This window comes from Myxocyprinus asiaticus, chromosome 2 (genome assembly GCF_019703515.2).
Source record: "Myxocyprinus asiaticus isolate MX2 ecotype Aquarium Trade chromosome 2, UBuf_Myxa_2, whole genome shotgun sequence".
NCBI lineage: Eukaryota > Metazoa > Chordata > Actinopteri > Cypriniformes > Catostomidae > Myxocyprinus > Myxocyprinus asiaticus.
Window position 1 is genome coordinate 35,309,115 of NC_059345.1, and position 14,068 is coordinate 35,323,182.

The 14,068-nt window shown below is 38.1% G+C and overlaps 1 protein-coding gene across 2 annotated transcripts in view; it reads left to right on the top strand.

Annotated features, from left to right (window-relative positions):
- Window positions 1-6,914, top strand: part of LOC127416075 (uncharacterized) — a 113,766-nt gene extending 106,852 nt beyond the window's left edge. The window contains exons 17-24 of one of the 2 annotated variants that reach the window (XM_051655198.1): window positions 1,042-1,266; window positions 1,375-1,545; window positions 1,913-2,093; window positions 3,028-3,144; window positions 3,315-3,563; window positions 3,799-3,995; window positions 5,583-5,641; window positions 5,805-6,914. In XM_051655198.1, coding sequence (XP_051511158.1) covers window positions 1,042-1,266; window positions 1,375-1,545; window positions 1,913-2,093; window positions 3,028-3,144; window positions 3,315-3,563; window positions 3,799-3,995; window positions 5,583-5,621 — 1,179 coding nt within the window. In that variant the 3' untranslated portion in view covers window positions 5,622-5,641; window positions 5,805-6,914. The remainder of the gene's footprint in view (window positions 1-1,041; window positions 1,267-1,374; window positions 1,546-1,912; window positions 2,094-3,027; window positions 3,145-3,314; window positions 3,564-3,798; window positions 3,996-5,582; window positions 5,642-5,804) is intronic. The other variant, XM_051655205.1, reaches the window with a different exon arrangement.
- The last annotated feature ends 7,154 nt before the right edge of the window (window positions 6,915-14,068 follow it).

A 14,068-nucleotide genomic window follows, 5' to 3' on the forward strand; every position in this document is an offset into this window, starting at 1 on the left:
CATAATGCACTTTTTTGTGTATTTCTATGTTGCCAATAGAATATTTGGGGTTACATCTGAAAGCAAATATTCACTCCAAAAAATAATCACTCTGAAAAATAATAAATATTATCAAGCTTTTAGGCAACAAAAATACTACGACAGATAATGAATAACAAAGCTCGTAACCTACAGGTTTGAACTGCATAGTGTTTATGGTTATCACGTGTAGCGTAGAACTCAAACGCATGTATTGAGATGAATATTATACAAATAATGTGGTCACAGTACTAACTTCCACCCTAATTAATGTAATGGAAAATTGCAATTATTTTTCAAATATTTTATAATATTTAATTTGATAAGTATTTGCTCCCATAAATAATGATTCTGTTCACTTTTTCTTTTGTTTTTATTACCAGGAGAATTACATATGATACAGTGGTATACATATAAATTAATTAATTCACATTTGATAATCCTGTTTAAAAATAGAAGATATGGGCTAGCCTGTCAGCACATTAAAAGAAAGCACAGGTTTAGAGTCTTAACAGTTTTTGGAAGTCATTATTGTTTGAATATGCGGTCTAATGATGCTCGCTCATAACGTCTGTGCATATGTATAAAAATACTCACAAATGACAATTCCCTCTAATGAAATGTGAATTAATAAATGCAAACAAATAACTTTCCAATGCGTAGACATCCTCGTGAACGCTGAATGCTGCAGTAAAGTCTTTATCATACATCTGCATTGCAATGTTTAGCCAGAAAATAAATGTTGTGGTGTTTTAAAGTTTGTTGTTCTTCTTTCTCCCCTTTTTTTCTTTTTTTCTGGCAGTTTGCAAAACAAGCTTAACTTGCCCTTACAGCCTCCAACTGAATGGTCATTATGTTGGGAGAAAGAGCTCTGAGGCATTCAGCTCTGGCCTGTTAAAATTATATGGTTATAGCACTCCTTAGCGGGTTAGAACTGCTTATGACCCATTCACGCGGTGATCTTGCATAATTCTTTCCATGGGTTGAAACCGTGAGATTAGAATGAAGTCTCTCTCTTTCTAGCACAAGCAGTTGGAGTTGGGGGATAAGATGGACCTGGCGTCATACCTTCTGAAGCCCATCCAGCGCATGAGTAAGTACGCCCTGTTGCTGAAAGACCTGATCAAAGAAGTGAGTGAGGTCCAGGAGCAGGAGCTAGCATATCTACGTGCAGCCGCAGAGATGGTCAAATTCCAGCTTCGCCATGGCAATGATCTGCTCGCCATGGACGCCATCAGAGACTGTGATGTACGTGTGTCTGATACACCAGATATACACACATAAATACATCTGATCTTCTGCACAGCCATTTCATGTTCAGATACAGATGTAACATTTTCTTTCTTGTGCTCTCAGGTGAATCTAAAGGAACAGGGGCAGTTGGTTCGTCAAGATGAGTTTACGATTTGCTATGGCAGGAAGAAGTGCCAAAGACATGTGTTCCTGTTTGAGGATCTGGTACTCTTCAGCAAACCCAAACGCATAGAGGGTGGCCTAGATGTTTACATATACAAGCATTCTTTTAAGGTAAGAACTTTAACAAATGTGTGGTATCAGAAGTTCAAAAAATGAAACGCACAGCTTTAACACATTTTACTGGATGCGTTATGGCATGCACTACTTTCTTCTCTCAGAGCTGCTGTTTTCATATTGACTCCAATGACTTTACTCATTGTTTCATAACTGAAGTACACTCATACATTCACTGTCTTTTATTATACCTCCTTTGACCCATGTTAATGTCACATGGGGTTCAAAATTAGGTTTGAGGATCTGAGCATCAGTTTGGCCTCATGTGAGCCACAAGATGCCTTGACCCCTCCATAATCAATAGAATTTTATAATTACCGGTATCTTGGTATTATCTTTAATCTCTCTTATATTCTCTCTGCAGACAGCCGATGTGGGTATGACAGAGACTTCGGGAGAGAGTGGTCTGAGGTTTGAGATCTGGTTCCGGAGGAGAACTTCAAAGAACCAAGCCTATATTCTCCAGGCCAGCAGTGCTGACATAAAACACGCCTGGACCACTGACATTGCACGGATACTATGGCAACAGGCCACACGAAATAAAGGTGATAGAACTAAAGTGGTTTAGCTTACATCATTTTTTGGGAGGATTTTTTCTGTCCAATGTGCTGGAAAAAGCAAATGAAAATAGAAGAGAGGTAAAAAAAAAAGAAAATGCAAATAAAATCTCCTGTTACATCCCACCTTAGCATATGTATTTTTATTTATTTTTTCAAGATTTTTATTTAAACCACGAGTGCCTCAGGCAGATAGGAAGCTGCTTGAAACACTCATCATTTAAGTCACACCAATATTAGGTTACTTCAGTTTGTAAAGACTTGTAATATCATGAGTGAATGATGCAAATTAGATGCACTGTTCAACTTTCTTAGGTTCCTTTGTTTGCACATTTACACATTATACACTTTTTTTAACATGACTTTCAATATCTTTGTGTATCTTGTTAATGCTGCGCGAAATTATGACAAATCATTATTGCCGATTATTTCCTTTGATATTGTAATTGTGATTATTCATTTAGATTAAAATGATTTACATTTAAAATACTTAATTTGTGTGGGGCAGTTGCATGCCGTATTCTTTATGTAGGCTATGCATTAAAACAACTTAAGAACTATGTAGTCTGTATTGCTTTAATATTTTAATTGCATGTAAAACAAAAAGTGTTATTCATATTTTGAATAAATTGTACACAGTATAATTTAGATAGAGAGCATTACTGATATGAAACTAATTTAAATGCATCAGATTTGCCTCTGCATTCAGGCATACAATGGTCCAAAAAATGTGGTGTAAATAGAACATTTTGGCACAATGGAAGTACACCTAAATGGAATGCTGTAATTGACACTTTTCACAATTAAATAATTGTGAAAGCTGTAATTGTAATCTCATTTATTTTTTCCATTAATAGTGCAGCCCTATATCTTATACATAGCATTATTTTTAAACACGTTTATACACTGCGCTTGCATGCAGAAATTCGAATGCAGGAGATGGTCTCTATGGGGGTGGGGAATAAACCCTTCCTGGACATTAAACCCAGCGATGCTGCTATTAATGACAGGGCCATTGACTACATTATGAAAGGCAGAGGTGAGACTATTAACAATAACATGATATAAACTCATCATAATACCTTTGAACTGATAATTTATGTTGACCTTTGTTTGCTGACCAAAATAATATTTAGATTCAAAGTGATCTGCAAATGATTTTCTGTGTTTGATATTTACCAGCATCATACTCTCTTTGTTCTGTTACAGGGGCCAGAACGAGAGCCTCCATTGCTGTGTCTCTCTTTGACCATTCAAACCCATTCAAACGAGCTGCAGTGAACACTCCTGTTAGCGGGCCCCAAGTGGCCAATGGCCCCTCCTCTTCCACACTCCTGGGGCCTTTGAATCTCCATATGTACAGCAGCCAAAATCTGTTAGCTGGGGAGAGACCTCTCATCAGTCCCTGCATCGAGGAAGATGAACTGGAACATGAGACCAGCAGTCAGCCCTCTATGAGTATTTAACATAAAAGTCTAATCATAAACCACACTGGACATGTAACTGTAACTTGTACCATGTTTTTTTTTTTTTTACAATGTAGCCTAGTGCTAAGAGCCTTTTATTGGTCTGATTTGTCTTTGTGGTTTGTTGTCCTTTATGGAGTTTATATTTATACAGTGCCAGTTTGCAGATCTCAGAAACCACATAAAATGTGATGCTGAGGTTTTGACTCGTCTGTCTGTGTTTGCAGCTACAGAGAGTTCAGGTTCGTCGTCTCACTGTCTGTCTGGTAGTGGCTCGAGTGGCTCGGACAGCGGATGTGTGTCCAACCACCTGCCTGAGGCTCTGTCTGAGGAGCCAAGCTCACCATGTGACTCCTCCTGTTACTCCTCCATCACTTCTCCCACCCAGGAAAAACCCTGCTTTAATAGCGAATACATCTCAGCGGTTAGTATTTCATGTGTGTTTGGTTCAAACACACATGTTTGGACCTCTGAACCCCATAAAATATTACTTAATTTTGTTCATTAAATTGTTCGAGTTTGTCAGTTTATTTGTAAATAAAACAGTAATAAAGGTGCACTCAGTAACTTTGTTTATGCTGACCAATATGTCATCTTGGTCTTATACTGACACCTAGAGGCATAGCTGTATCATCATGCAAAAGCAAATGTTCTTAGTCAGCCATAATTCAATTCATAACATCAATTCTGCGTATCCCATAAGAGGAGTACGGAGATAAAATTAGTAGTATTCGGCTGTTCAAGTGCCCCCATGAGGTGACCTGCTCTATGTAGAATAAAACATCTATTAATAGCCTTCTGTGTACATGATTTTAAAATGTATTTCAAAAGTACTATTCATTTCTTTGTGTAAAATGTTTTATTGAGGGGAAAAATCACTGAGTGCACCTTTTAACCCTATTTGAGGGTGGATCATTTCAGACATGAGCTGGTTCAGCTTCTGAAACTTAACTAACCAGAGAGCTTCTTCCGCTACATTCATGCACTGCCTACACCAGATAACAGATCAGTGTGTCTCACTGGTGCAGAAACCAATGTTTATGTCTGCACTAATACACATACTCCAAGACCCTGATCACCTGTTGATCAACCCAAAGCAAGCAGGGGCCAGTTGCACCAGCTATACGTACGTTACAACTTAGCCTAGTTGTGGCGTAAATGGGCACCAAGTCACAATTTACGCACTATAAAATATTTGAGCATTGCACCATTAAACTTCGATAGAACGTAACCCTACATATAAACTAAATATTTACAGATGACTCCGACCAGGAGTAACTGATGGAATAAAATGACATCAATGAGCTCATGTTTTGGTTGACAGGCTTCAATCCTTTGGACATTTGATGATGTTGGCATTTACACTCATTTACATTTAAGAGAGAGAGAAAAAAACGTACTTTTAAGCGGCTCTTCAGCATGAAACCGATCTAACGGTGTAGTTTTCAGGATGCGTCGCCCGGTGTCAAGTTTCAACACATTCAAAATATATAAGATATTAAAATGAATACAATTTCTATTTTTCCAGCCTGTTGTATTAGTATTTATTTATCACCCCTCATTTATTTTAGATACAGTTCCTATTTATTGTTATTTACACAGGGCAAATATACTATTTATCAAATCTACTTTTATTACATATCCTATTTCAATGGGGATATAATTTATTACAGCTGACAGTTACGTGAACAAACAAGATTTGAACATCAACCGTAACAAGATCAAACTGAAATTCATGGTTTAACAGTTCTGTGTACAAATATGAAGGCTGCTTATTGGATCAATTCAGGTAAATGTCATATTATGCGACTACACATTACTTTATGGAGAGCTTACAACCTACTAGTTAAGTCTTGCCTTAAGAGTAACTTAGTTACAAACGAACTAGTAGTTACTAAGCCCTTAGTGTGAACTTTACGTCCTAACTTACGTGAGAACTTACGCACAGCTGGTGCAACTCTACCCAGGTGTGCACGCCTCCCCTTTAACCTGTGATTAATTCTCACCACAGGGAGAAGCTCAAGTGATAGGTCCATCTACTATAGTGTGAGCTCAATAACCACTGCTGCAGTAAGTCTGGCTTTCGCTCCATGACATCACACCTACAGAGCTATATGCATGTGCATTAATAAACTCATCTCTGCATATGCAATACATTTTTCATGCTCATTTAAATCTGGAGCATTTATACATGTATGTTATGTAACATGTTTGCTACCACTTTGTCCCATAGGTTTAATATCTGTCTGCTTGAGAACGAGAAAACAACATTACCACTCGGATGAGGAGTACAGAGCTAGTATTTATTGTTCCTGTTGAGTGCCAGCAAATCGTGTCTTACATGGAGTTTAAAAAGCGCTCGAAATAGCACTGTTTCTCTTTTTCTTTGTTTAAAGCCACTTTTTAGCTTCAATAGCTTTTTATATAAATTTAAAAATTATCTATTAAACTGAATAAATATTCTTATATTTATCTTTTCAAATGTTTAGATACAGTAGTGTTCTTACTGTATTATTAACTGTAAATAATTCCTATAGTAGTGTACAATACAGTTCTGAACTGTTTCAGTTATTCAGCTCCCACTTTTTTTGTTGTTGCCCACTTTGCTGCAGACTGCAATTAATTTGATTTAGAAATGCCTTAATGTTAAAAGGCATGTGGAAATTTCTGAGCATCAGTATACTAGAGTTGTTGAGCAATGTTCAAAGCATTTGTTTTCTGACAAAGCGGTGTTCTAGAATTTCTGTGTTCTTTACAGTGTTTCCATAAAGGTTCTTTCTTCTTTTCAAATCTGACCTTTGGTCAGTCGGTTGAGTTTGGACATTAATATGAAGAGTTTTGTGCCTCTCCACCTTACTATAGTTGGACTGATCAAGAAACTTATTTCTGTAGGGCAGACTCCGGATTCATCAGAGCATAAACTAAGATCTTAAGACTGACCTCAGGTCAGCTCTGCCCTGCACTGCTACTCCTAGGTGCTGGGTATTGCTGCTGCCTGTTTGGAGATGGGAGAGGTTTTTAATTTCAGTTCTTTTATTTACATTAATAAGTTTAACAAAAAACCAAATGTACATTGTTTGTAAATAGTTGCACCGATGGTGCTTTGAGGACATAGTGTTTAGGAAATTCGCCAAGTTTATACATGTTAAAACTTGTCAAAATGGGAATAACTGAAGTGCCATTCTTTGTCGCCAACACACATCTGAAGTGTACAAAATAAAAAATCAATAAATAAGCATTGCAATCTCCATATCTAGCTGGAGCATGAACGTGTACGCACATGTTCTATTTTCCGATCTTAACAACACAGAAGTAATAAAGACTGATTTCTTTGTACTGATAATGGAAGTGGGTTGATTTTATTTCTTTTTACAAAAAAAAATCTCACGTACCCTCAAGGCTGATATTCAATTTCTGCACTTAACTAATAAACAGATTCAATGTTGTTAATGATGTTACTCAGCCTAAGGGCTCCAAGCGGTATGAGGATTAAATGTTCTCCCAAATACCTGTAAACACTTGCACGGTGAGAAATTATGCTTAGTTAAGTTTACTGTACCGTTGTAGCCTGAGGAACTTTATTCAAGCTTTTCACACACACTGCATATCTCTTTGCTAATGGCAGATAAATTCATGCATTGTTACTCAAAATTCTCTTTAGCTTTGAGATAGCAACTTTGTTGGTCACACTAGTCATATTTATGTAGATAAGCAACAGACATGCAAACATGCATTGTCTCAAGGTGTCTGAGGTAAAACAGACTTCTTTTTGTGCTGCTTTTGTGTCTTTAAACACAAATTGAACCACATCAGTGTCAACAGAGGGAAAAGAGAAAGATAATGGAGAGCACATAAGAAACGGACTGCACTGTTTGTGACAAATGATCTCCCACTTTTTCCAACTGATTACATGTTGTTGTTCAAACACACAAAAAAAATGCTGTTCATTAGATTTATTCTTTCAAAACCTCACCTAGAGGAAATAGACTAGATCTGCTATTGTTAATGGTATAGCTCACCCAAAAATGAAAATTATCTCATTAACTAACCCTCATGCCATCCCAGATGTTTATGACTTACATTCATCTTCAGAACACAAAGATTTTTAGAAGAATATTTCAGCTGTATAGGTCCATACAATGCAATGTTGGTCAGAACTTTGATGGTCCAAAAAGCACATAAAGGCAGCATAAAAGTAATCCATACTCCAGTGGTTAAATCAATAGCTTCAGAAGCGATATGATAGGTGTGGGTGAGAAACATCGATGTATAAGTCTTTTCTTTGTTTTTTTTTTTTTTTTTTGTTTTTTTTTTTTTTTTACACAATAAATTTTCCTCCCTGCGCAGTAGGTGGCAATATGCACGAAGAATGTGAATTGCCAAAAATAAAAGAACATTGTAAAAGTGGATATAAAGTAAAAAAGAATTTAAATTTTCTTGCCCTAACTGATTGCATCACTTTAGAAGACACTGATTTAACCTCTGGAGTCTTATGGATTACTTTTATGCTGCCTTTCTTTGATTTTTGAGCTACAAAAGTTTGGTCACCATTCACTTGCATTGTGAGGACCTACAAAGCTGAGATATTCTTCTAAAAATCTTCATTTGTGTACAGCAGAAGGAAGAAAGTCATACACATCTGGGATAGCATGATGGTTAGTAAATTACGAGAGATTTTTCAGTTTTGAGTACAATCCATGGAGTCCACTCTGGTAAAGTAAAAATGATCCCTGTCAGGAAGGCATGGCATTCGTGGGCCAAGATCATCTCCTTACAAGAAAGACTGAAGTATGCAAAGGCCACATCTTGGTACTTAGATATGGAGTTAAGATGTTTACATGTAGAAAATACCATTTTCCAATGTTCTTTGTCCACAGACAGAAACCACAAAACTAATGAGACAAAGAATGAAGCATAATTGGCTGAATCATTTACAGTGTTAGTGAATATGATATGCTTTGATTGGTTCAGTGAGGCTGCTTGCGATTTTACAGTTTCTCTTTCAAAGTGAATGTTTTGCATCATCCTTATAGATAGGCCTATTACAGCCTAAATGGAACTCAAGAAGATGGGAAAAGCTTGAACCATTACCAGATATCCCTCAGCAGGTGGTGCACAGCCATGGATAAAGCAGCTTAAAGCATGGCATCTCTTTTGCAAATGCAAATAAAATCTGGAGGATTTTACTCCATATCAAATCAAACATAATCTCCAGCAGTATATTTATCAGGGGGGCCATATCCTTTCCAGCAGTTGTTTAATGCACTCACTAAATAACTGTTGCGACAGTCTGTTGTTGCATCTCAGGCACTTCATAAAATCTAGAGCAGGTGGTTGAGGGGTTGTGCTGGCTAAGAGGAATAGGAGGAACTGTCTGTTGCATGCTCCTCACTGTTAGATACAGAGGGGGACACTGCAGCATTCATCAATCTGCTCTGTGAATGGTTTTCAGATGATGCTTACTACACCACATCTGTTCACTTTCCTTCAGGTGCTATTGTCTTTTCAAATCTACAGCATGTGTTAGTGGGAAAACAAACATATTCTATTCCTCTGAGTGTACTTTGGTCTCAGTGGAATAAAAAAAGAAACCGCATAGATTGCAACATATGTTGTGTTTTGGAAGTTGGTTTCCAGAATGAAAAGTCATGCTGGTCTTTTCGGCAGGGATGACAGCTGTTCAATATAAACCTATTTTTATTTAAAAAAAAATTCCGTTGAATTTCTATCTAAATATATTATGATATACACTGATGAGTCAAAACATTATGACCACTCACAGGTGAAGTGAATAACATTGATCATCTCCTAAGAAGGCCACATGTTAAGGGCTGGGTAGATTAAATTGTAAGCGAACAATATATTACACATTGTAGTCAACATGTTGAATGCAGAAGAAATGGGCAGGAGTAAAGACCTGAGCGACTTTGACAAGGGTCAAATTGTAATGGCCAGACGACTGGGTCAGAGCTTCTCTGAAATGGCAAGGCTTGTGAGGTGCTCCCGGTCAGCAGTGGTGAGTACCTACCGACAGTGGTCCGAGGAGGTTTAAAACACACACCAGCGACAGAGCATTGGGCGCCCAAGGCTCATCGATGCGCGAGGGCAATGAAGGCTATTCCGTCTGGTCCGAACTGACAGAAGGGCTGCTGTGGCACAAGTCAAGCTGGTGGAGGGATTGTGATGCTCTGGGCAATGTTCTCCTGGGAAACCCTGGGTATGGCCATTCATGTGGATGTCAATTTGACACGTGCCACCTACATAAACATCATTGCAGACCAGGTACACTCCTTCATGGCAATGGTATTCCCTGATGCCAGTGGCCTCTTTCAGCAGGATAATGCGCCCTGCCACACTAAACGCATTGTTCAGGAATGGTTTGAGGAACATGACAAAGAGTTCAAGGTGTTGCTCTGGGGTAGGTTGCACCAGCTATACATAAGTTACAACTTAGCCTAGTTGTAGCGTAAATGGGCACTAAGTCACAATTTATGCACTACTAAATATTTCAGTGTTGCACCATTAAACTTAGGTAGAATGTAACCCTACATATAAACTAAATATTTACAGAAGCCTCCGGCTAGGAGTAACGGTTGTAATAAAAAAGCAGACTCATTTAATGACATCAATGAGCTCATGTTTTGTGTGACGGGCATCAATCATTTCGACATACATTATGATTTTGACATTTACGAGAGAGAAAAAAAAAAAGTACTTTTAAGCAGCTCTTCAGCATGAAACCGATCTAATGGTACAGTTTTCAGTTTCAGCACATTCAAAATATATATACTGGATATTAAAATGAATAAATGTCTATTTTTCCAGCCTGTTGTATTAGTATTTATTTATCACCCCTCATTTATTTTAGATACAGTTCCTATAGTATTGCAAATATACTATTTATCAAATCAATTTTTATGACGTACCGTATTTTAATGGGGATATAATTAATTACAGCTGACAGTTATGTGAACAAACAAGGTTTGAACATCAACTCTAACAAGATCAAACTGAAATTCACGGCTGTTTAACAGTTCTATGTGGACAAATATGAAGGCTGCTTATTGAATCAATACAGGTAAACGTCATATTTTGCGATTACGCATTACTTTACGGAGAGCTTATGACCTACTAGTTAAGTCTTTCCTTAAGAACAGGTGGTGCAACCAAACTAAGCACTGACTTTCGGGCCGTTTACACGACAACGTTTTCAAATTTTAATAAGTATAAGATGAAGATGTCCATTACAAGGTGATGTTAGATTTATTAAACAAGACCTATCTTTTTATGTACAAAAGAACACACATCTGTTCATTAAATTAAAGACAACTTTTTCTATCAAACTAGCTGTTTTTGCCCAGTTGTACAATTTCTCATAGTCGCTGAAATGCTGGAGCAGTAAGACCTTATCCTCGTCTAAAGAAGAATTGCTGTAATGAACAAAAACAAACAGATCATATCTGAATTAACTTCATGCAGCTGACATAACTCACTGTGTTGATTTAAACCCTCAATCAGCATTACTATTTGCATTAAAAGTATGCATGTTTTCATAAGTGTCTACAAATCCATCAGTCAAATGAACCAACTAAAACATGACTATATTAGGAAAAATACAAGTCAAGCATGACGTTCCCAAGAGAAATAAAGCAATACAGAACCTTCTCGTCCTCCATGTAATCAAACACAAACAGCAGCAACAGAGAAAGAAAGACAAAGAGAGAACTAAAACTGTAGGCCAAACAGCATGATGTGCAAATATTAGTCAAGATCTACAGTAGTTGTGAAATTAGTTACTTTGTATTGATTTGTATGAAGTTAGACCAGGCGATGGCACTACTATCCCAGTCACATGAAAACACTGGGCTGGGTATATTATGTATGCTTTTGCACATGCGAGCCCTCCTGTAGTTGAGGGTTGTCCTCTCATTCATCTGGAGATCTTCTGGACGTGCATGTAAAAAAGGTTTCCCCGGGGCCTGGGTAGATCAGCGAGTACTGATGCTGACTACCACCCCTGGAGTTGCAAGTTTGAATCCAGGGTGTGCTGAGTGACTCCAGCCAGGTCTCCTCAGTAACCAAATTGGACTGGTTGCTAGGGAGGGTAGAGTCACATGGGGTAACCTCTTCGTGGTTGCGATTAGTGGTTCTCGCTCTCAGTGGGGTATGTGGTAACTTGTGCGTGGATCGCGGAGAGTAGCATGAGCCTCCACATGCTGGGAGTCTCCGCGGTGTCATGCACAGTGAGCCACTTGATAAGATGCGCAGATTGACGGTCTCAGAAGCGGAGGCAACTGGGACTTGTCCTCCACCACCTGGATTGAGGTGAATAACCACACCACCATGAGGACCTACTAAGTAAAAAAGGTTTCCCCTTCTTTCAGCGCTTTTCATTTTTCATTAAAAATACTTTGGTAATTTGGTCATCATATGGTTAGGCTACTGCTTTAAAACACGTCCCTATCCCTAAGCATGCATTGACATAAAATGTAAAAAAATTAGCCAATTTAATATTTAGTTTGATTAAGTAGGTAACCATAACTATGAACATTTTGTGGTTTAAGACTAGCATGCCACTGCCTTTAGAAAATCACAACAATTTATGCATTCATGGAATGTTACTGTTTATAGACATATAGCCTATAATCTCTAACATATATAAAATTTCTAATGGAAATGATAGTAATGCAAATCAAAGTATTGGGTCCTGCATTCAAAACTAATGCAGTCGATGAATAATTATACATACAGCAATTGATGCATCCCTAAGCGCATCATCTACTGTCTCCAGGTCTGAGCTGATGCGGCCATTTAACGTGTCACGCACCAGTAAACTGACTGGTTTCAAACATTTTCAAAGCGCAAGAACGGGTTTAGTGTAATGTCGACACATGTCGACAGTGTCACTATTGACTGCCATCTAGTCAAGTGTAAACTACTGAATCTACATTGGCATTGTGTTATTTTACATTGCCTAGTATTTTGTTGCTAAATATCATTCTTGTCATTCTGAAATCTCTTCATTTATTGTGCATGAAGGACTATATTGATTCTTGTATTTCTTGTTGTTGTTGCTGTTTTATATACAGTTGTGCTCAAAAGTTTGCATACCCTTGGAGAATTGGTAATATATGTACCATTTTTAAAGAAAACACGAGTAAGCAGGCAAAACACATTTATTTTATTTCTTATGGGATTCATATTCAACTGTAGGTTATAACAGAATGGCACAATCATAAAACAAAACAAGGCAACAAAGAAAAAAATGAAATGACCCCTGTCTGCATACCCTTAGTTCTTAATACTGTGTATTGCCTCCTTTAGCATCAATGACAGCGTGCAGTCTTTTGTAATAGTTGTCTATGAGGCCCCAAATTCTTGCAGGTGGTATAGCTGCCCATTCATCTTGGCAAAATGCCTCCAAGTCATGCAAAGTCTTTAGTCGTCTTGCATGAACCGCACGTTTGAGATCTCCCCAGAGCGGCTCGATTATATTAAGGTCAGGAGACTGTGATGGCCACTCCAGAACCTTCACCTTTTTCTGCTGTAACCACTGGAGGGTCAACTTGGCCTTGTGCTTAGGGTCATTGTCATGCTGGAAAGTCCAAGAGCTTCCCATGCGCAGCTTTCATGCATTATTTTCTGATAACATGCTGCATTCATCTTGCCATCAATTTTCACAAGATTCCCCATGCTTTTAGAGCTCACACACCCCCAAAACATTAGTGAGCCACCACCATGCTTCACAGTGGGGATGGTATTCTTTTCACTATAGGCCTTGTTGACCCCTCTCCAAACATAGCGCTTATGGTTGTGACCATAAAGCTCTATTTTGGTCTCTTCACTCCAAATTACAGTGTGGCAGAAGCTGTGAGGCATGTCAAGGTGTTGTCGGGCATATTGTAACTGGGCTTTTTTGTGGCATTAGCGCAGTAAAGGCTTCTTTCTGGCAACTCGACCATGCAGCTCATTTTTGTTCAATATCATCGTATCATGCTCCTTCAAACAACCACACTGTCTTTTTCCAGAGCAGCCTGTATTTCTTCTGAGGTTACCTGTGGGTTTTTCTTTGTATCCCGAACAATTCCTCTGGCAGTTGTGGCTGAAATCTTTCTTGGTCTACCTGACCTTGGCTTGGTATCAAGAGATCCCCAAATTTTCCACTTCTTAATAAGTGATTGAACAGTACTGACTGGCATTTTCAAGGCTATGGATATCTTTTTATATACTTTTCCATCTAAGTTCCATTACCTTGTTACGCAGGTCTTTTGACAGTTCTTTTCTGCTCCCCATGGCTCACGTGCATCCACGTGAGAGCTAACAAACTCATTGACTATTTATACACAGACACTAATTGCAATTTAAAAAGCCACAGGTGTGGGAAATTAACCTTTAATTGCCATTTAAACCTGTGTGTGTCTCCTTGTGTGTCTGTAACAATGCCAAACATTCAAGGGTATGTAAACTTTTGATCAGGGCCATTTGGGTGATTTCTGT